We start from the raw sequence: 21,840 nt of genomic DNA on the forward strand, positions 1-21,840 counted from the left end.
TTACTCCAAAGGGTTTATTGAGACAAGTTTTCACATACAAGATGGGGGCAGAGGGGTTGGGGCTTATAAACAGGAACCTGGAAGGGGACCGAGGGTGCAGGGTAGAACCAAACAAGAGAGTGAAATAAATAGAGGGAAAGAGTGGAGACAGGGAGGAGACTGACTGAGACCATCACACAGTGATAACATGGGTGGGGCGGCGCCATGAAAATCCCGTTATTTATACAGATATACAGGGAGTTCAGGGGGACCTGAGGCCCACTCCACCCTCCATGCCCCAGGGAGGGGCACAAGAAAGCCGTCTCTACCCATGGGCGACGCCATGGGACGCTGGGAAGGCTGCCCTAGGAGTCTTGGGCAATCCCTGGCCTGGAGGCCTTGGTTAGTGTCTGGAAAGCAGTGGAGAGGGCCGGAGGGGAGGGACAGCCAGGCCGGGGCTCAGCTCTGAGGCTCCCAGCTGCCACCCTTTCTCCCAGCACAGCTCCCGCCCAGATCTGGGAGGATGGGGGATGGGGGAGCAGGAGCTCAAGGGGAGAACCTGGCACCTTCTGGAGTCTTGGAAAAACTGATCCCTAAAGACACCCGGCCCTGGCTGTGCTGCCCTCTGGAAGGCAGCTCTGATACCAGGAGCGGCTGTCAGGGCACAGGGGGAAACCCCGAGGCCATCCTCGGGGGTGATTCCTGAAAGGGGCCCATCCCCAGGCTGGATGCTTGGGGAAGGCAGCCGTCGGGGAGGGATTCCTGGGGAAAGGGCCGTTAGCACCACCAGGCTCCACGGCAGACAGAGGCCAGGCCTCTGCACCTCCAGTGAGGCTGGGAGTCCCCTGCGGGAGAGAGAAGGGAGGAGAGACTGAGCCGCCGCCTCTAGGGCGCCTCTGAGGCCTCAACCCCTCCCCTGCATGCCCGGGGCTCCCCCAGGGATCCTCACAGGACGCCCTGACTGCACCGCGGGGCTCAGCACACCCGGGACGCCCCTGACTGCACTGCGGGGCTCAGCACACCCAGGAGTACTAGGCATGGGCATGCAGAGACCAGAATGCGGGGGTTTATGCCCTCACCTCAGCCCCACCTGCCCGGCCCCGCACCCCAGCCAGCGTGACGGCCAGGGCAGGGCCAGGTGGGTATCATACGAAGACCTTGGCCAGGGCGTCGGCGCCAGCACTGGCAATGAGGGCCTTGCTGGGGTGGCAGGCGACAGCGTGGATGGCCTCCTCGTGCTTCTTGCGGTGGGCCGTGATCTCCTGCACGCACGTTTTGTTGTCCAGGCTCCAGAGACGCAGGGAGCAGTCATGGCCTGCGCAGGTGTCGGGGACAGAAGGGGTGGTCACTGGGCTCCTCGCTCAGACACAGCCCTGGAACCCCTCACCTGGACTTGTCCAAAGGCCTCAGGGGAAGTGGGGCTCAACTCTCCTCTCTCACCCTCTTCACCCTCTGCTCATCACCTCCTGTGGCCTGCTCAAAGGAGAACCCCGGTCCCCTCCTGTCCACAGTCCATCTTATCCCCCAGCATTTCCTGAGCAGCTACTGCACACTGAGCCCCAGGGCGGCGGGGGGCAGTGAACAAAACAGGCAACTCTCCCTGCCCCGCAGCACTGACGCTGCAGCTGGGCAACAGGAAGAGAAAGAAGAAAGCAACCCAGCTGGTCAGTGTGAGGACAGAATGGCCCCAGGAGGAATGCAGGGAGCCTTCCGGGCAGAAGGACAGGCGGGAAAGGTCCCGAGGCAGGAGGCGGGGGTGGCCACAAGAGCCTTAGCAGGGGCTTGGGGAGAAGAAGGGAGAGGACGGCAGGCTGCGCAGGGCCCTGGCAAGAAGTTTAATTTAGAGTCAAGAGGATCAGGCAGGGCAAAGGCTCAGCTCCCTCCACTGTCTAGTGGCCCCCAGAATAGAGCCCTGTCTGGGCACTGGGCTGGAGCTCACTGACCAGCCCCTCACCCACCAGAGGCTGCCAGCACAGGCCCAGAGGCAGAGCCCAGCCACAGCCTCCAACACCACGGCCCGCACCTCTGTGCTCACACATACTCACTGCTGCACTCACTGCAGGCCTCACCCTTCACCCCCACAGCGACCTCCAGTCTCCTCCACCCACCCACGTCACACTCCATCCCTTCTAAGCACAGCCACGTTGCTGACCTCAATGCCCTTATCCAGAGACAACAGGGTGGGAGCACAGAAGTCCCACGGGTACCCCCAGGTAGACCTGGACTGATGTTACAGAGCTTCAATGGCCAAGTTACAAAGCGTCTGGGCATCAGGGCCCACATCTGTAAACTGGGGATCAAAGTACCAACCGCACAGGCTGCTTAGAGGCCGAATGAGACGATGCAGCTCCAGTGCCCCAGAGTAGGGCCCCAGCGGACTGTGCTGCCCCCTATGGTCACCAGGGTCATTCCCGCCCAGACCAGCTTCCCCCAGCCCTGGCCCCCGGGCCCCCTGAGCACTCGCCTGGAGCCAGTGCCCAGGCCTCTTCCTCCCCTTCTCCCCAACCCTGGTGGGACTAGTGTGCCCAACTTACTTCCTGACATCAGGAATGCACCGTTGGGGTCCACAGCTAGGCAGGTGACTGCGTCCAGGTGTGCAACCATGGAGTGCACCGGCTTACCTGAGGCGAGAGGGGCGGGTGGCAGGTTCCCCTCCCACTCTGGGCCTCGCTCGAGAGAGTGAAAGGACTGGAGGAGACACTCCCACAGGGACGCAAGCATCTCTGCTGCCTGCCTGTGGCCCTCCCCACCCACCACGAGCACAAGGGGCTAGGCCTCACCTGTCCGATTGTCCAGGAAGCGGATGCCCCTGTCGTCGTGGGCGGTGATGGTGAGAGGCTGGTTTGGATGACTCACCACTTGGTTGATCTGGGTTGGACCTGAAGGAAAACGCAGGAAGAGGGCAGGATGTCAAGGAGAAAATCAGGAAGACCGGAACAGAGGCACGAGGGCAGCGTGACAGCCCCTATACCAGCCTCTGCCTGGATGTCGAGGGGGGCTGGGTGAGGGCACTCCGGTCCCTGACCGCAGTGCTGGTTCTGCACAAGCAGCCTCTGGGCCCTGTTTTGGGGCTGGGGGAAGAGGAATAACAAACCTGAACACATTCCGCCACTCTACCAAGAGGGCCCGACGGGGCGGCCCTGATACGCCCTCCCCACTCAGCCCCGCCAGTGCCCTGGCTGTGAGGGCGGGGGGCCCTCCACTGGGACCCGACTTCCTTCCTGCTCAGGGCCCGAGGGTGCAGGGGAGTCATCTGAGCTGACTGGCAAGGGGTCACCAAAGCCCCAAGAGGAAGTGGGGCCCAGAAGACACTGAGACCAATTCCATGAGCTGATGTCAGCCCCCTTACCGCTGCTGCCCCGGGACTCCAGCGTGAGGAGGGCGCTACCAGCCTCCATGTCATACAAGACGGTGTCGCCAGAGCGGAAGGAGGCCACCACGTGGGCAGGCTCGGTGCTGGTGAAGGCCACTGAGGTGGGGACCCCGTGCTCTGAGGGCGCAGGGAAGAGAAGGCTGCTGAATGGACCCTCAGACCCAGCCCTGCCCCAGGGTGGGGGACAGTGGGTGGGAGGCCTGGGGCCTCAGCAGGAACCACTCTGATAGCCTCCAGACCCCGCACAGCTCCAGAGTGAGGCGCCGGGGCCCCCACTCACCGCTGGCTGTGGGGAAGGTGCAGAGGCAGGCCGGGCTGCTGCTGCTGGGGTCCCAGATGCGGACGGTGCCATCGGCGGAGCAGGAGGCCAGGCGCTGGGAGGTGGGACTGAAGGCCAGGCCCCACACAGCGTCCCCGTGGCCCTCCAGGACGTGGCTCAGCACACTTGGGTCTGTACCCACCGCAGGGAGGAAATGGGCTGTGTCAGGGCTGCCAGCTCCTCCCTGGACAGCCCAGAGCTCCAGCTCTGCTAAGCTCCAGGCAGCTGGGCTCCAATCACCCACGCACCCGCTTCACACCTGGTGCCCCTCGGAACTGTCCACCACCAGGACAGCCCGGCAGCTGCTCACACTGCCCACTAGCTCTCCAAGGAAGGTTCTAGGGCTCCAGAAGGCAGGGATTTCCCTCTATTCATGGCTGTCTCCCCAAGCAGGGCCCAGAAACTGGGAGCTCAATACAGAATTTTTTGGGCTCCATTAAGGAAGAAGGAACAGCATGGTTCTGTGGCTCCAGGAGCGGCACGCGGCCTTTGCTGGCCAAGGGTTGGTCCCAACCCTGGCCCAAGCAGTCTTTTCAGCCCATGGCCAAGTGCATGAACTTTGCCTGGTCTCTCCAAAGCCCCCTGGTCATTCAGAGGTCCAATCACTGCTTCCCTGGTTGCTGGAGTCCACACCAGCAGCTCTGGCCTGCTGACACCGAAAGTGTGGTGGCTAATGTAGCTGGGACTGATCCTGACCTTGTGCAGGTGAGCCTGTTCTCTAAAGTCTGTCCTCCCCTTAAGAGGAGACAAAGACCTCTGAACTCTGCCTGGACAAGGTGGAGCGCAGGGCCAGGTGCATGATCAAGAGGACGCAGAGCCGGGTGCAGTGGCTCCCGCCTGCAATCCCAGCACTTTGGAAGGCCAAGGTGTGTGGATCACCTGAGGTCAGGAGTTCAAGACCAGCCTGGTCAACGTGGTGAAACCCCGTCTCTACCAAAAATACAAAAAATAGCTGGATATGGTGGTGCATGCCTGTAATCCCAGCTACTCGGGAGGCTGAGGCACGAGAATCACTTGAACCCAGGAGGTAGAGGTTGCAGTAAGCCAAGATCACGCCACTGCATTCCAGCCTGGGTGACAGAGTAAGACTCTTTGTCTCTAAAAAAAAAAAAAAAGGTGGCAGAGAACATGGGGACAGATGTTGAACAGAAGTGACAATCTGGTCACTTCCCTACTTAGGTCATAGATGCTCCAAAGAGAAAGCCCCAACTCCCTCCAGCCTGGCCCAGCTAACTCCACCTTCTCTGCTTTCTCTGGACATGCCCTCCCCTCAACTGCGCAGAGACCCTGGTGGATCCCCACACACAGAGTACACAGCATGGCAGAGCAGAGGCTGCCAGGGCCAGCCACGCCTGTGCATGGGCTGCTCCCAGCCTGGGCGGCCCCAGCTCTGCCTTCTGGACGCCGGCTCACATGGACTCTCAGGCAGCTTCACCACCTCCTCCCACAGCCATCATTCCCATCCCGGCTGGCTCGTCCCTTGGCCACACGCTACATCGTGCTGCTCACAACAGAGCAGACGGGGGAGCCATCACACGCACTGCTGAGGCCTGCAGTGTTGGCAAGAGGTGGACGCAACGTGTGCATGCGTGGAGGGGACGGCCAGGCCCCAGTGGATGTGACGGGAAGGCGGGAGGCGTTGTCCTCACCATAGCCATCGTAGGGATCCATGCTGAGGTCTGGAATCTTCCAACTGTGGATGCAGGCATCTGCCCCGCCACTGTAGCAGTATTCACTGTTGCTACCCATAGCCACAGCCAACACTGGGCCCCTGGAAGGGACAAAGATGCGGAAAGGGGGATGAAACCAGCTCAGGACCTCCCCTGGCCACAGGACCTAAGTTCCCTACTAGCATTCTTCAAGGATGGCCAAAAGGAATTCAGCGACTGGGGCTCTGGCCATGCTACCTGGACAAGCTGCCTGTCCCCTGCCCTCCCCCACCCCACCTCCATCTCCTCCCCCGAAGGGCTGTGCTGAGTACCAGCTGCCAGGGCATGTGAAAGTCAGCACGGAGCCCCAGGAGCCAGGGCTGTGTATATCATGAAGGGGGTGGGCACTCAGAGCCCCCTGCTGTCCTGCCTCCTGCCATAGGCCTCCTGCGATGGCAGTGAGCAGGTCAGGAGTCAGGCTGCATTTAGGACGAAGTTTCTAGCAGGCTCAGGGGCACCTCTCTACCTGTGAGCCCGGAAAGCATGGATAGGTTCCACATCTAGCGCCGCATTCCTGTGGGATGACAGAGGAGCCTGATGTCACTGAGACCCTGTCACCCCCGTCCCCAGATGCCCCTGCCCCCGGCTCTGAGCTTGCTGCCCTCACTTCTTGGCCGTGACCGCCTTCTGCAGGTTCCAGAGCTTGAGTGTGCCATCCTCGGAGGCGGTGAGCAGAGCCGACTGGCTGTGGTGGAAGGCCAGGGAACGAATGCCGTCATAGTGCGAGCGCAGGGTGAACTTGGGGTTCCACGTCTTTTTAAAAGCATCTTTGCTGTCAGACAGCTGGGGTTGGGGGGAGCTACCTCAGTGTCTTCGCATCCATCCCAGCAGTCATGCAGACACTGACACCCAGGGCTTGAGGCCCCCTGTCTTCCACCCAGATGACCCTGGCAGGAATGCCCTCAGAGCCTGGGCTCCAGCCGGGACCTCTCCCCTTCCTCTGCTGGGCAGAGTCTCCACGCTCGCCCAAGTCCCCACACTGTGCTGGGTTCTGGAGAGACAAAGGTGAGCCTGACCCCTTGGGGTCTTGCAGTTGAGAGGAAGGGGAATGGGGGACACAACTGGACCATCCCACAAGTGTGCAGGATCATCAGCCACGAGCAGGGCAATGAATTAAAGATGCACAGAGAGACATCAGGCAGCCTGCCCTCCTCCCTGGGGGCCACTGAGGCTTTCCTGAGGGAGCACGAGCGAGCAGGACTTCACCAGATAAGGAGAGGGCCCTGGAGAGGGAAAGGGCCCGTGCAGAGGCCCTGAGGCAGCAAGGGCAGGCCCAGGCCTGAGAGGTCAGTGGTACAGGCTGCAGGAGGCAAGGGGAGTGGCAGGGGATGAGGCAGGCGCTGGGTAGTGAGCCCCGGAGGAATGCGCGTTTCATCCTGAGAAAAAGCCTCAGAGAAACAAGGAGCCGGGGAACTGTGTAGAGCAGGGGAACGACATGGCTTGTTCCTGCCACCCCTGAGAGGCTCAGATTAGGGGCAGGTAAAAGTAGCCACAGACTGGGCATGGTGGCTCATGCCTGTAATCCCAGAACTTTGGGAGGCCAAGGCAGGACGATCATTTGACCCCAGAAGTTGGAGACCAGCCTGGGTAACATAGGGAGATCCTCTCTTGAGAAGCAAAAAAAAAAAAAAGTAGCCTCAGAGAAAGAGGCTGAGAGGCCAGAAAGTCCCAGGGGAGATGACGGCATGGAGACCAGACAAGTGACCATGAAGCGGGAGGCAGTGCACAAGTGGGAGAGGTGTGGGGGCCTCTGTCCACCACACTGCATGCGCCCTGGTGCCGCTCACCCAGCAGGGGACCCAGAGAGGGCCAGGTTCAGGAGAGATGACGAGCAGAGTACCAGGCAAGCCTCAGTGCCATGCCCCAAGATGGGCTCCCAGCTGACGTCCCTGCCTCAGCTGTCCCTTCTGCCACAGTTCCTTAGGGTCAGAGGATCTGCTACAGTGTGGTTCACTCACCCCCTCCCCTAGCGGGGCTCAGAACATTGTACTTCCCCAAGATGGAGTGACATCTCGGGGCGTGCAGAGGGACCCCATGGCACACTCCACTTCTCAGGCCTCTGTGGCCCCACTTCCTGAATCTCACAGCAGTCCCCACCCAGCCTCGCTAGGGTCACCAACACTGGAAATCCCATTCTGTCACAGTAAAATGTGCACATGCACCCACACCAAAAGCTCCCAGCTGGCCAAAGGCTCCCAGATGGCCAGACGCCTGTCCACGTATCTGAGGCCCGGAACATTTCATTTCAGCCCAGCTGCCCATTCACACTAGATTGGCCTGACCTGGCAGAGCAGGGGGTGGCTACAGGTCATCTTCCTGCATCCCAAATCACCAGGGTGGGAGGGGCACTGAGTGGAGGAGCCATGGAACTGTGATTAAGACACAGGCTCCAGAGTCTTCCAGACCCTGTGCCTTGGCGACCGCAGTCAAGTCCCTCCACCGTCTACATCTGCACCCCTCTGTGAAACACGATGAACAGGGCATGGGCGGCACCCAGTCAGAGCTTGCAGGGGCTGGCCCTGGGCGCAATGCCCAATGGGGACAGCGTGGGGGGCACCCGGAGAACTTACATCGCAGCTGAGGTCGTTGTCGTTGGTGACGGTGAGATCTGCCAAGTCCCCCAGGCTCACCTCCCCGCCCCCGATAGTGTCCATGATGAAGACGTCTGAGGAGAAGCCAAAGGAACCTGGTAGGGGGAGGGGAGGGAGGGGCAGAGAGGGCCAGGGAGAGAGAGCATGACAGAGAGAGGCAGAGAAAGAGATAGAGCGAGAGAGAGAGACAGGGAGAGGACAAGATGAAGAATCACAGCTGGAAAGAGACAGAGAGACAGACAGGGCAGGACAGACAAAAAGAGAGGGAGACAGACAGACAGACGAACTTTTGGGGCAGGGAGGCTGCAGACTGGAGGCTGGGCCTCGACCCTGAGGACACAGAAGCCCTGGGCTCAGCTCTGCAGCCTCCCTCTGCCATGGGCCCGCAGGACTGGGACCAGGTAGGGGGTGCCTCTTACCTTCGTGTGGCCGGGGCTGGGGTGTGCCAGGAGGCGGGCCAGTCACTTTTGGGGGCAGCCCATCCACATCCCGCAGGTCAGCCAGAATGCCTTGGAGTTTGACCCGACGGCTTTCTGCAGGGTCGAGGCATAGGGCCGGAGTCGCCCAGCAGTTCCAACCCAGTCTGGCATAGGTAACGCTTTCCCCACACTGAGGGCCCCCTGCCACTCTGTGGGGCTGTGAAGCTCTGGCCCCGCGTCGGGGAGGGAATGGGCAGAGGAGAGGAGGTTGATTGGGCCCCTCCGTGGGGCAGTGGGCAGGTCACTGCCTTGCCTAGGCCTCAGGCCCCAGCCACCCATCCCACGTGATCTGAGAGCCCTCCTAACTTGGGAGTCACAGGGCAGAGAGGAAGATGCGGCCCTCCCACCTGCCTCTCCCCGACTGGGTCCTCATCCTGTTCCCTCCTTGAGGCCAGCCAGAGCTGGACGCCCGCCCTGGAGGGCTGGCGGCCTCACTTCAGGAAAAGCCAGGCCCGCCTGCGTCTCCATGGGGATTTTCCAGGGAAGGGGTGAGGGGCCGGCGGCCATGGCCTGGGCCTCCTGCTCTCCTTGGCTACCCTCCTCTCAGGAAACATATCCGTCCGGTAGAGAGACCCTGCACAGGAAGCAGCTGCGGGCAGCTGAGCCTGCTCCCACCCCCTCGGTGGGGAAGGCAAGTGGGGGCTGGCCAGAAAACGTCAGCTCACCCAGCTCGTGGGGGCTCCCATCCACAGTGCACCGCCGAGGGTCTGGAGCCCCTTCCCCATCCTCTCCTGAGCCCAGGAAATCAAACTCATTGATAGCATCCTCGGAGTCGTCTTCCTCGTCCTCGTCTTCCATTTCAGGCACCAGGGCCTTGGATGGGAGCTGGCGCATGGAGAAAGCCAGACAAGTCAGGGGGCCTCTTGTCCAGAGACTAAGCCACCTCCGTCCTAGGAACAGATAAGCCAGGGCTCTGGGCCTGTCTCTGCTCATGGAGATGCCTCAGCCGCCAGCCAGCTGCCCTGGAGCACCCCCTGCTGGGCCTTGGACAGCTGCTACCACTAGGGCCGGTTGGCCTGACCCCACCCTCACGCAGTCCTTGGCCTAGCCAGGGCTCAGCCTGCTCCAGTCCCCCAGCAAGGTGCCTCGGATGAAGAAAAGTCAGATAATGCAACAATCTGCCCGCAGGGAGGGCAGATATGCACTGGTGTCCGTGTGTGAATATATGGAGGTGCAAACAAGTGAGGACAAATGGACCACAGCATTGCAGCGATAAACACAGCACCGGCCGCCGTGCTGGCACAAGAGCAAATTCCACTCACTGAACGACCACTGACTACCCCTCACAGACACGACTTCACTTAACCCCCAACCCTGCGAACAGCTACCGTGAACACTGTCATTATCATTCCCACGTTACAGGCCAGGAGACAGGCTGAGCAGCAGGAACCCACTTGCCCTAGGTCGCCAAGCCAAGCTCTGCCCACTGTGAACTCCTCCAGGGCGCGGCTGGCCCCTTCCACATGTCAGCCCCCCAGGCTGAGTTTGGCGACACCTCTCGGGCCCCAGCGAGGGACCAGCCTCTGACCTGCATGGGGGGGACCAGAGGGAAGGGGCATGGAGAAGACTTAGGGCCAAGGTTTATTCAACACTTGTGCAAAGAATGGGGAAGGGGAGGGTTTAGACAGCATGCCCAGAAAGGCAGCGGCCGGGCTCAGGACTCCAGAGGAGGGAACCACCACAGGTGCTCTGAGAGGCACACGAGTGGCAATTGTGCTCCACCAACAGTGCCTGGAACTATCAGGGCTCCACCACTACCAAGTGCCACCAGCGCCACCGACTAACACCTAATGAGCACTTGGGGGACAGCCACCGTGCAGCTGAGGGCTTCCTGGGCACCAGCTCATTCTAATTAAATCCTCAACAACCCAGACAGAGGGACTCAGCCCCATCTAAAGGGTGAGGAGACTGAAGCCAAGACAAAGAAGTGTGGGCCCGAACTCACGCAGCTGGGCCAGGGCCGCCTGGGAGCCACGGGCAGTCCCCTGGGTTCCCAGCTGTGCCTCGCTGGAGGGCTACTGCGTGGAGACAGAGAGCCCTACCCAACCAGCCAGCCCAAGGGTGCAGGCCTGCAGGGGTGCAAACACCACAGATGATTCCTGATGGAATGGGTGGAGGGGTGGAAAATGACTAGAAATTCTCAGAGGGGTGGGAAGGACCAAGCGTCTGGACCAGGGGCTAGCATTTGAGACCCTGGACTTAGCCCTCCTGCTCTTCCTCTAGGCCTCCTGCAGTGCTGCGGCTCCGTGCACGCCACTCTACTTGGGGTGCGACTCTGTGCTGAGCCACACTGGGGTTACTGGAGATGGAGTGGAGGCCCACACAGGCCCAGTCCCTCCCAGGGAGGGGTCAGGAGGAATACAGACCAGACAGGGAGGACCCCAGAGTGGCCAGGGCCAGGGAAGGGAGCCCAGGGTGAGTCAGAGAAGGCTTCCTGGAGGAGGGGGTGTCTGAGCTGAGTCTAAAGGAGAAAAGAAAGGGGACCCAGGCAAAGGAACCCGCTAATGGGAAGCCCAGGGCTCAGGGAAAGCTCCGAGGCCATCTCCCACAGATCCCTCCTTCACGGGCACATGCCCCTGCCTCCACCACAACGCGTCCTTCTGCACATGACTATTTACAAGGCCGCTGCTGGCCACAAGCTCCTCGAGGCCAGGGCCTGTGTGTCTCCATATCCCTGCTGCCAGCACACACCGCAGCCCCTGAAGGCCCAGGCTGACTCTGGGAAGGGCCTCGATCAGGTCACACCCAGGCCAGGCTGTGCAGGGCGTGGAGGAAGGGCTCACCTTCACACGCTGCTTCTTGTGCTGCACACTGTCCAGCTCATCGTCCTCGTCACTGTCTTCGTCCTCGCAGTTCTGCAGGAAGGGGATCTGCCCCAGCACTGAGCCGCCCAAGCGCTCTTTGCCATCTTTGCCTGCCGCGTTCCTGCCGAAGACAGCAGAGCAGAGGAGGCATGAGTCCTGCCAGGTGTCAAATCTCAGATAGGAAGGTGCCCTCCCAGGCTTGGTGGCCAGAGCCCAGACCCAGCTAACCCCCTAAGCCCTGAACAGCCTTGACTCTGGTCACACACAGAACCCCAACCCCAGCCTCTGCCCAACAAATGCTCATTCCAACTGGAAGCCTCATTCAGACCACAAACGGAACCCAGCTCTCAATGACCGCCGACCTGAGTTTCAGAGGGCCAGCCCCCAACCCTGGTCACAAATCTCCATCGTGCTGAGTCAGAAGGAAAGCTGGATGAGAAAATGCCACTGACTCAGCAGTCCCCATTCCCACAACCCAGTCAGACCACAAGGGCAGGTCAGGCAGGAGGCAAACACGCCCTGCAGGAAAGAGGAAACAGCCATTCTACAAATGCTCGGCGAGGCACCGAAAGCCAGCCAGCCTCGCGCAAGCAGGGGCGCCAGCGATCCCTGCTACCCAGGAGCCTGCACTATCCCCAGCAACAGATGGCACTCCTCCTTCCACCTCCTGGCTTCCAACTTCATGACAAGTTATAGCAGAGGAGGTATTGACCCAACCTGACTGCGGGAGAAGGCAGGGTGGAATTCGAAGTGCAGATCGACGCAAACATCCCCCCTTTCTGCCATCAGGTTGATGCCCTGGAGGTCTTGTCAACTGCCAGTTACCAACGGGTGCGGAGGTCACTGCAGATGTACCCTCTCGCCTCACGGCTGCCATCCCCAGAGCTCCACTCCATCCTCAGAACACTCGCTGCACTTGCAGTGGGACACAGGACTCCATTCTCACGGGCCTTCCTCCCACAACGACACTGACACGCTGCACAGGCTCAGCCTCTTTCTCAGCTTCCTCCTCCTGTTCCTCCCTCCAGCCTCTAAGTGGGAGAGCACCTGGGCAGTCCCCAGATCTCCTCTCTGCGTCATGTACACTCACTCCTGCAGGCACTGCAGACGGCCATGGCTTTCCAAAGAATGCCCATGTGCTTGTTCAACTAGAGCTATGTTTAGGGGCCAAATGCCCCCGAGCTCCAGACGAGCTCTGCTTCTCCACGTGGGGGTAAACAGGCCCCTCACACTTCACACACAACCTCGGCAGCCCCCAGAACTTCCACTCCCAGGCTTCCCTGTCTCAGGGGATGCTGCTCCAGTGGCTCACACCAAACCCTGGGGTCGCTCGTTTCTTTTCCTCTCCCCTTAGCTGCAGTCCTCTAGTGTCGACTGCCTGAAAGCCTCTGGGGAAGCTGACACCTCTCGCCTCACCACCGCTGAAGTCCGTCAGCTGTGTCCCGGACATCGAGCCATCTCCGAACTGGTCCCCCTGCCTCCTCTGTGACGCTCCCACACCTCTCCTTCTCAGAGTGGATCAGGTACGTCAGATTATGTCACTCCGCTGCTCGAAAGCACTGGCTTCCCACAACCCTGAGTCAAACTCAGACTCCATCCCAGCCCAAGGCCCTGAGTGGCTGACTCCTGAGACCACAACCTCCCCGCAGCCCACACCTCACTGCCTGCGGCCACGCCGGCCTTGTGCTGCTTCTGTGCAGGCTGCGTCTCTCCTGCCTCTGGACCTCGGGGTTCACTGTGCCCTCTGCCTAGAACATTCTCCTCCCAGCCACTCGTGTGGCTTACCCTCCATTTAATGCCCACAGAGGCCCTCCCTGCCCACCCCCCACAGAGGAGCACATATTGGCCCTCGTGGTCTCCATCGTGCTTAGCATCACCTACGTGGCCTCACTTGTTCTGCTTAACTCACAATTGCTGATGAGAGTGAACAAGCCAGAGCTTCCTGAGGGTGGTGACCACGTGTGCTCCACTCCCTGCTGGCGAGGCACCCAGGGTCTGCCTTCGGTAAGCACCCCACGTGACCGACAAGCAGGCAGGCCTGAGTATCAGGACGGGAGCAGGGCTGGAGATGAGGCCATGGGGAAGCATGTGGAGGGAACCCAGAACAGAATCCAGGGGATCCCAGCAGTGAAGGGACTGAGGGTTTCAGAACAAGGGAGCCCACGGCATACTCCAGGAGAAGGGGCCACCAGGGCACCCAGCACCATCAGCTGACACTCTGACCCTGGCCTTCACCAGCAGTCAGGAGGAACAGAGAGACACACCTGCCAGGCCCACGGGCTCACCTCTTTATCTGCTCCTCGATCTGTTTCACCAGCAGCGACTCCCCGCCACTGAGCCCCGCAGGGCCTGGTGGAGCCCTGGGGGCCCCTTCACTCGGCTCCACTGCCCCGTTGAGCTCCAGCGAGCGGCCCAGCAGGGAACGGACGCGCTTGGACCGCATGTCGAGGATGGTGTCTGTGTAGCCCACCTCTTCCAGGTACCTGCAGGGGTGCACAGCCACGTGGGTCAGACATCCCCTGGGCTTCTTCATGTACTGCAGGGGCCAATGCAAACTGAGACAACCTCGTAAGGGGCCACTTAAGAGCATACACCAAAATCTGACATAAGCACACCCTCGCTCCAGCTGTTCCCCGTCAAGGCTATTTCCAGTGGAAGCCCTTGTACACACACACAATGCTATGTGTGAGGGTGCTCCCTGCACTGCTGTATGGGGAAGCTGAAGCACAGGGACCAGCCTCAGCACCCACCGACAGGGGCTATGTCAACAAATGACTCATAGCGCTGCGAGGCAGAAGATCAACAGGGCAGAGCCTTAAGGGAAGCTGGCCACGGTAAACAGCAGAACGAAAACGCTAAGTTCTATGATCCACATGATGCCAATGTTTGTAGAAAAAAACAAAAAGGCGTTAATGTGCATAAAGCTTACACCACACGCAAACACACGTTTGTATTATGTCCCCCAAGAGGCCTAGAAAGATCCATAGAAAACATAACAGCAGCGACCTCTGGAGAATGGGATTAGGGGAGTAAAAGAGGAACTTTTGCAACTTACTCTACTTACTTCTACAAATGAGCACTTATTACTTCTGCAATTTAAAAACTGAAGCCAGCTGGGACTGGACTAAAAGTAAAAAAAGAAGAAGGAAAAAAGAACAAAAATCAATTTGGGGTATCTGTGGCTTCAAAATACAGAGACAACAGTCCCTTGCTAGTCCTCAGGACGCTTCCTGGCCAGGAGGCCTTTGCCGTTCCCTGTCCCTTCGCAGCCCTGACCCTGTCTCTTGAATGTTAGGCTGCACACACCCGCATGTACGTCTCATCCTGTGCGCCTGTGTGTGTCTGAGGCTCCTATCTCCCCACCAAAAGAGAGACAGGGAAGCATGGGGCTTTAAAACTGGGCACTGGGGGAGGATTGCCCAAGATCCCACAAATTAACCATGCAACGTTGTGTAAACAGATCACCTCACCGCATGCCAGTTTTCTCATGAGGGGAACACCCTCTGTAGCATTACACCACACAGAGATCTCAGTGAGGAGCCAACAGGTGGAAAATGTTTAGCACAGTGCCAGGCACATAATAGGTACTTTGGTAAGTGTAGCCTGTTAGTATTACTATTATTGTTTTAGGGTTATTGTTTGCACACACTTTAAGCTAGCAACCCCACTTCCAGATATCAACTTGAGGAAATCAAGGGTACGCACAAATACCTTCCTGATTTTTATCACATTGTCTATAATACAAAAAAATTAAAAGCAACCTCGACAAAATACAAGGAACTGGCCATGGAGAGTTATGGTCATCTATATGACACACATTGTATGTTGGTTTTTTTTTTTCTCCATAGGACCAAAGGAAGGAAATTATAAGGTCTTCAAAGTGATGCAACATAACTAATTCATATGGAGAGATGTTCGTAACTTTTTTTTGTTTGTTTGTTATTGAGACGGAGTCTCGCTCTGTCGCCCAGGCTGGAGTGCAGTGGCGCGATCTTGGCTCACTGCAAGCTCCACCTGCCAAGTTCAAGCGATTCTCCCGCCTCAGCCTCCCGAGTAGCTGGGACTACAGGCGCCCACCACCACGCCCGGCTAATTTTTTGTATTTTTAGTAGAGACAGGGTTTCATCGTGTTAGCCAGGATGGTCTCGATCTCCTGACCTCGTGATCTGCCCGCCTCGGCCTCCCAAAGTGCTGGGATTACAGGTGTGAGCCACTGCGCCCAGCCGATGTTTGCAACTCTTAACAGTGAAAACAAATCCCAGCTTTTATAAAATATATAAGCTGGGCTGGGCGCGGTGGCTCACACCTGTAATCCCAGCACTTTGGGAGGACAAGGCAGGTGGATCACTTGAGCTCAGGTGTTCAAGACCAGCTTGGCCAACATGGTAAAACCCTGTCTTTACTAAAAATACAAAAATTAGCCAGGTGTGGTGGCACACACCTGTAATCCCAGCTACTTGAGAGGCTGAAGCACGAGAATCACTTGAACCCGGGAGGCAGAGGTTGCAGTGAGCTGAGATTGTGCCACTGCACTCCACTCTGGGTGAAAGAGCAAGACTCTGTCTCAAAACATTAAAAAATAAATAAATAAATAAGTAAATGAAATACATTAACTGAGCAGTGTGGCTCATGCCTGTTGTCCCAGCTACTCAGGAGGCTGAGGCAGGAGATCACTTGAGCTCAGATCAAGCCTGCTGTGGGCTGCGACTGCACCACTGTACTTCAGCCTGGGCGACAGAGTGAGTTTATTTATTTATTAAAATAACAGAGGCAAAAATACACAGCCATGGAAGAAACTGAGACCATATATGGCAAAATGTTTATAGGAGTATGAAATTTCTTGGGTGGAGGAATTATGAGTGATTTTTCTCTCTGCTCTCCTATACTTTCTAAGTTTTCTAAAATGCACAAATCTCTTCAGCAATTAAAAAATAATAATTTGAGGCTAGGTGCGGTGGCTCACACCTATAATCCCAGCACTTTGGGAGGCCAAGGCAGGCGGATCACCTGAGGTCAGGAGTTCAAGACCAGCATGGCCAACATGGTGAAACCCTGTCTTTACTAAAAATACAAAATTAGCTAGGCATGGTGGTGCGTGCCTGTAATCCCAGCTACTAGGGAGGCTGAGGCAGGAGAATCGCTTGAACCCGGGAGGCAGAGGTTGCAGTGAGCCGAGATCGTGCCACTGCACTCCAGCCTGGGCAACAAGAGCGAAACTCTGTCTCAAATAATAATGATAATAATTTGGCCAGGCAAGTGGCTCATGCCTATAATCCCAGCACTCTGGGAGGCCGAGGCAGGCAGATCACTTGAGCTCAGGAGTTTGAGACCAGCCTGGCCAACATGCTGAAACCCCATCTCTACTAAAAAATACAAAAATTAGCCGGGTGTGATGGCACCTGCCTGTAATCCCAGCTACTCAGGAGGCTGAGGCAGGAGAATCGTCTGAGGTGGATGGAGGCAGAGGTTGCAGTGAGCTGAGATCGTGCCACTGCACTGCAGCCTGGGCGACAGAGCAGAAACTGTCTCAAAAAATAATAATAAACAATAATAACATTAAGAATTTGCTGGTCCAAACATGGTGAGTTACTGTGATCATTCACAGTCAATTACAGACCTACTTACAGATCTGCCTTCTCCCCACTTCCCACTACTGTATTTGATTAGTCTTTAAATAAATAATTAACAAATAAAAAATAATTTAATATTACCCTTGGGGAATAAAAAGCCACGCTTCATAAATCTTCACAAGGTATTAAAAAAAAAAAAAAAAAAAGCCGCACAGGGCTCCTATGGCCACTGAGACAAAAAAAAAAAAAGAAGCCACAGAGGCATTCAGGGACACATTCCAACGGGGGCACCCCCATGTCTGCCTCCTGCAGCGGGTTTCCCTCCCTCTCCCCAGGCCAGGCTCCGCCCACAGGGTGAAAGCCATTCCAGCCATGGCCGGCTAAGATCCTGACAGTTCAGCGTCCCCAGTGGGGACGGAAAAGGACTGTGGAGTCTTTGGACTTATCTCTCAAGCCAAATGTGTCACGTGTCCCCAGCCCCCTTCCCCGAGCACACTCACTGTCGGAGAAGCTGCCGCCCCTCCTTCCACACCAACGGGCTGTTCTCCAGGGTGACCGATTCCACGGGGCCATTGGAGACTGGCGGGTGAGAGAACGGAGGCTGTCTTAGTCAGGCCACTGCCACCTACCCATCACCTCCTCCATCTTCCTCACCCCTCCAACCCAAATCGGTCACTGTCACGGGTCCTGTGGCGTCACTTCCTGAGTGTTGAAACCCTACTCTCTTCCCTTACTTGGGGATTCCTCCGCCTTGAAGCGGTCCTCATCTCTAGGTCTCCTGACTGGTGGTTCCCCAAACTGACCCCCAATAAGATAAGGGTTTTATCTCAAAACTCTGGGCGAGCTGTCATTTTCCTTCACAGAAAGCTGGCCTGGTTCTGAGAGAAGGGCCGACTGGGTTCAAGCCCGGCTCTGCCCCATCCCAGCTGTGTGACCCTGAGTTAGTGTAAGCGGTGTCTAGTTTCGTCCTCTGAGAAATAAGCTTAATGATAACAGCATCTCCCTCTTGGGAGTGCTGAGAGGATGCAATGAGATAATTTGCTTAGTATTTTATTCAAGTCTTTCCTGGCATCTACGTTGTGCCTGGCCAGGGGCCTGGGCTACACGGGTAAACAAAGACCTGCCCTTTTGGAACTTCCGTTCCAGTGAGAGGAGCTGGCAGCAGGTAATGACCATCACTATCAGCTAAGCACACAAGGTCTTCTCAGCTTGCCTCGGCCAAGCTTCCCCCTCACCCAGCCCGCCCTCCCACATCCTCTGCCCTACACCGTTTGCCCAGTCACACTGACCAACTCTCTGTCCCCTAACTCTTTCAGCGTGCGTCTCTGTATCTGTGCTCTCTCCCTGACTCTCCTGCTGGGGAATGGAGTCATCTTTCAAGGAGCTTAGACTCTAAGGGACCAGAGGGTAGGGACCATGTCTCCCATGCTCTCTGCTGTATTCCTGATCTGTGATACAAAGCCTGTACCCTACAAATAAAGTCTTTTTTGGATGAACAACTGAATGGCAATCCTGTTCAAACGCCACCTCCTCAGTGACGTCTTCCCTGGCTTTCCCGCACCATCCCCAGCGCTCTATAAATAGCCCTGGCACTCATTCCTCGCAAAGAGATCCCGTGAGCTGCTCGTGTGTCTGCCTCTGTTGCACAGGAGGACCCAAGCAGGACTGGCCCCCAGGGTTCAGCACAGGACCTGGCAGCCCATGGGGAGGGCTCTGAGAGTGAGATTCCGCCCCTCCCCAGCCCCGGGGCCGATTCTGCCTTCTAAGGAGCAAAGTGAGGCACCCCATCTTCCTGCTTCTCCAGCACACTCAGCTTCCAAGGGAGGGTGCCGACAGTGCGAGCATCAGAGGGTGGGTACCTTGTTCTGACACATCTGCTTTCTTCTCCCCCTGGTTCAGGTCTGTCCCAAACTTCAGTTTATGATATTTGGCCCTAAAAGAGCAAATGATTAATGAATAAGAGATGCGGGAGAGTAGACAGGGTCAGTAGTTACCTAAGGAATCCGGAATCCCAAACCCCAAATCACAGGGCCTCCCCAAACTGGTCTCCTACCACTGAGGCTGAAGCATCCCCCTACACCCCTGGCCTGGTGGAAGAAACCACTCGCTGGAGTAAGGCAACCTAGGTTGCTCTCAGGGGTCCTTGAAGAAACCATCAGCCCTTGAAACCCCAGTTCCTTATCTGAAACAGGGCTAACAATACCCGTTAGGCTATTGGAAGGGATAAGGGATAACAGAGGTAATGACTATATGAACTTGGCACACAGCAGGCCACTAGCGTCGTGAATATTGTTCCTGGTGTCTAGCCCAAATCCCACCTACTCTGTCTCGTTTCTCCCCTAGAATCTTATGGTACTGGAATGATGGAAAAGAATGTTGACCCCAAATCTCCCTTAGCTGGAAGGAGGCGTGGCTGGTGGCCTCCTGACGCTGTGCTTGAGATGGACCCAGAAGGCAGGCCCAGGGCAGGAGGAAGGCTCACCTTTCCTGCTTCAGCGCATACTCTAGCATCTTGATCCGCCGCACCAGGTCCGTCTTTAGATTCTCCTGCCCTTTCCTTTCTCCCTGAAGGAAGGCCACCTGAGCCTGGGAGGGCAGACAGGAGGCAAAGGGAGACAACGGCGCTTAGGCTCACTGCCAGTGTGTCCGTCACTCACCCAGGTATAGTGCCAGCCCACAGCCACCCCACAGTAATGGGCGGCAGCCACTTCCTCAGGCACAAAGACCCCGAGCCAGGGTTTGGGGAGCACTGAGAGGACAGGCTGGATCTGTTTCCAGGGCCCCCTGCCACGTCACCCACAATGAGGGCCAAAGGGGGGCCCTTAACCCCTGAGATGACAATGGGGCCAGCCTGGGCCTCACCTGGTGGCTGCCTTTGGGGGGAAGTCGGGCCAGGGATGGCAGTGGAGAGGAAGGTGGGCATTCACCGCCCTGGACTACCCCCGATGCCCTCTGGCAGGTGCTGTCCCTAAGGCTGCTGGTGGAGGTGGCGTCCCACTATTCTTACCAGAGCATCTGTCTCTGGGAGGCGTGGGAAGCTACTTCTGGAGCTTAGGGACAAGAGTGGGTGGCTCGACTCAGCTCCTGCTCCAATAGAAAAGCTTTACAAGCCAAGCCCGCTGTGAGGACCAGCCGTCTCACTGCATTCGAGGGTGTGAGAGAAATGTGCCACAGACACGACCCCGGGTTCCTGCCAAGCACTTCACACCGTCTGCTGGCTTGAGGTGCCCCGTCTGCTCCAGTCTGTCAACAGGTCATTTGGAGACACTGGGCCCACTGCCTTCCAGGCAGGATCCTGGCCCCTGACCATGGTCCAGAAGCCCTTCTGCCAAAGCCCTGGCTCAGGGCTCATCTCTGGCTTCTCCCCAAGCACCCCACCGTTCCAGCCCAGAACAGCCAGAGCTCCAGGCCCAACTTCGACACTTACTCGCTACATGATCTTAGGCAGGTCATCGACCTTCTCTGAGCCTCCATTTGCCCCTCTAGAAAATGAGAGTCCTAAGAGTGCCCTCCCCTCCTATGCTAGGTTCTGCTCAGTCAAGGCCTGGCACAGAATTAAGGCTAACAAATGCCAGCTTCTACTTCTCTCATCATTTTTATTCTCCCTGTCCATTGTTTGCAACTCCGAAATGGGCCCAGTTCCTTACGGGAGGTAGGATCCCTTGGAGACCCCAGATCAACTAGAAATGTCTGTGGATTGGTCAGGCACAGTGGCTCACGCCTGTAATCCCAGCCCTTTGGGAGGCTGAGGTGGGCAGATGACTTGAGGTCAGGAGTTCAAGACCAGCCTGGCCAACATGGTGAAACCCCATCTCTACTAAAAATACAAAAAACTTAGCCAGGCGTGGTGGTACACACCTGTAGTCCCAGCTACTCGGGAGGCTGAGGCAGGAGAATCACTTGAAAGGAGAATCACTTGAACCTGGGAAGTGAAGGTTGCAGTGAGCCAAGATCGTGCCACTGCACTCCAGCCTGGGCGACAAGAGCGAGACTTCGTCTCAAAAAAAAAGAAATACATGTCACCAGTTACCTTATAGAAAAGAAAACTCATCTGTCCGCTTCGAGAATGGGAAATTTTTTTCCTTTTTAACACTTTTTACCAACACATATGTATATAAACATCCAAGGCCAGACAGGGAAACTACTTATATGACATCAACATCTCTGAAGCATGAGTTTCTGTCCTTTGTGTATCTTCTCGGTCCCCCAAATCTATTCTCTGAATCACTAGAGAAGGTGTGAGGAGAGGCGGACCGATCACCAAAGACAAGTCCTGACTTTCCTCCTCACTCTCCTCCCTGCCCTCCTGGGCTTTGGTGATTGATCCCTCAACCTCCCAGGGGCAGTTCAGCCTGCCGGGAACCTACACCTTGGTCAATACCTGCCACTGTTTGGTGACTGCCCACACGCATCAGGTGCCCCAGTAAGGCGCTGGGGAATAACAGAGGAGCCACGTGGTTCCTGCACCCCCAGGGCTCAGTCCCGTGCAAAAGACAGGCATGAGCAGCAACTCACACGCAATGTGACTAGGACCCCGTTGCGGGAGTGAAGGACGCTATGGGAGGAGGGACAAGAGGCGACAATTCAGCTAAGGCCTGAAGCTGAAGAGAAGTTAGCCAGGGGAGGGAAGGGCCCTGCTGGCAGAGGACGGAGACAAGAGCTGCATGGTGGGCTTAAAGAACTCTAAAAAGGCCAGGATGGCTGCTTCAGAACGTGTAAAAGGCTCAGTGAAGCCATGGAAGGGTTTTAAGTACAGAGAGGTAACCAATTCGCATGTTACAAAGGCAGCCCCAGCTAAAACATGGAGAACTGACTGGAGGGAGTTCTGGAGGGAGACTGGAGCGGGGGAGCAGGAGAGCGGCAGAGCCGGACACAGAGACCCCCGTCACTGATGAGGGCAGTCCCAGAAATCCCAGGACAGAACGGTAGTGGCCTGGACTAGGAAGGGGGCAGTGGACACAGTAGTGGTCTATCTGTGGGGGCAGGAGGTGGAGTTGGGCATCCCAACCAGACCTG

The 21,840-nt window shown here is 57.3% G+C and overlaps 1 protein-coding gene across 4 annotated transcripts in view; it reads right to left on the bottom strand.

The window, feature by feature from the left end:
- Nucleotides 1–21,840, bottom strand: part of STRN4 (striatin 4) — a 27,001-nt gene continuing 5,161 nt past the window's right edge. The window contains exons 1-18 of one of the 4 annotated variants that reach the window (XM_054540754.2): nt 19,832–20,671; nt 19,307–19,410; nt 18,684–18,757; nt 17,325–17,403; nt 13,540–13,737; nt 11,234–11,375; nt 9,116–9,275; nt 8,391–8,504; nt 7,951–8,045; nt 5,988–6,163; nt 5,847–5,894; nt 5,321–5,442; nt 3,633–3,803; nt 3,329–3,469; nt 2,760–2,858; nt 2,514–2,600; nt 1,059–1,294; nt 1–824 (exon numbers count right to left, since the gene is read on the bottom strand). In XM_054540754.2, coding sequence (XP_054396729.1) covers nt 1,125–1,294; nt 2,514–2,600; nt 2,760–2,858; nt 3,329–3,469; nt 3,633–3,803; nt 5,321–5,442; nt 5,847–5,894; nt 5,988–6,163; nt 7,951–8,045; nt 8,391–8,504; nt 9,116–9,275; nt 11,234–11,375; nt 13,540–13,737; nt 17,325–17,403; nt 18,684–18,757; nt 19,307–19,335 — 1,905 coding nt within the window. In that variant the 5' untranslated portion in view covers nt 19,336–19,410; nt 19,832–20,671 and the 3' untranslated portion in view covers nt 1–824; nt 1,059–1,124. Of the gene's footprint in view, nt 825–1,058; nt 1,295–2,513; nt 2,601–2,759; nt 2,859–3,328; nt 3,470–3,632; nt 3,804–5,320; nt 5,443–5,846; nt 5,895–5,987; nt 6,164–7,950; nt 8,067–8,390; nt 8,505–9,115; nt 9,276–11,233; nt 11,376–13,539; nt 13,738–17,324; nt 17,404–18,683; nt 18,758–19,306; nt 19,411–19,831; nt 20,672–21,840 lie in introns of those variants that run through there. The other 3 variants (XM_054540753.2, XM_024238409.3, XM_024238408.3) reach the window with 3 other exon arrangements.

The sequence above is a fragment of the Pongo abelii genome, chromosome 20 (assembly GCF_028885655.2).
Source record: "Pongo abelii isolate AG06213 chromosome 20, NHGRI_mPonAbe1-v2.0_pri, whole genome shotgun sequence".
Classification (NCBI taxonomy): domain Eukaryota; kingdom Metazoa; phylum Chordata; class Mammalia; order Primates; family Hominidae; genus Pongo; species Pongo abelii.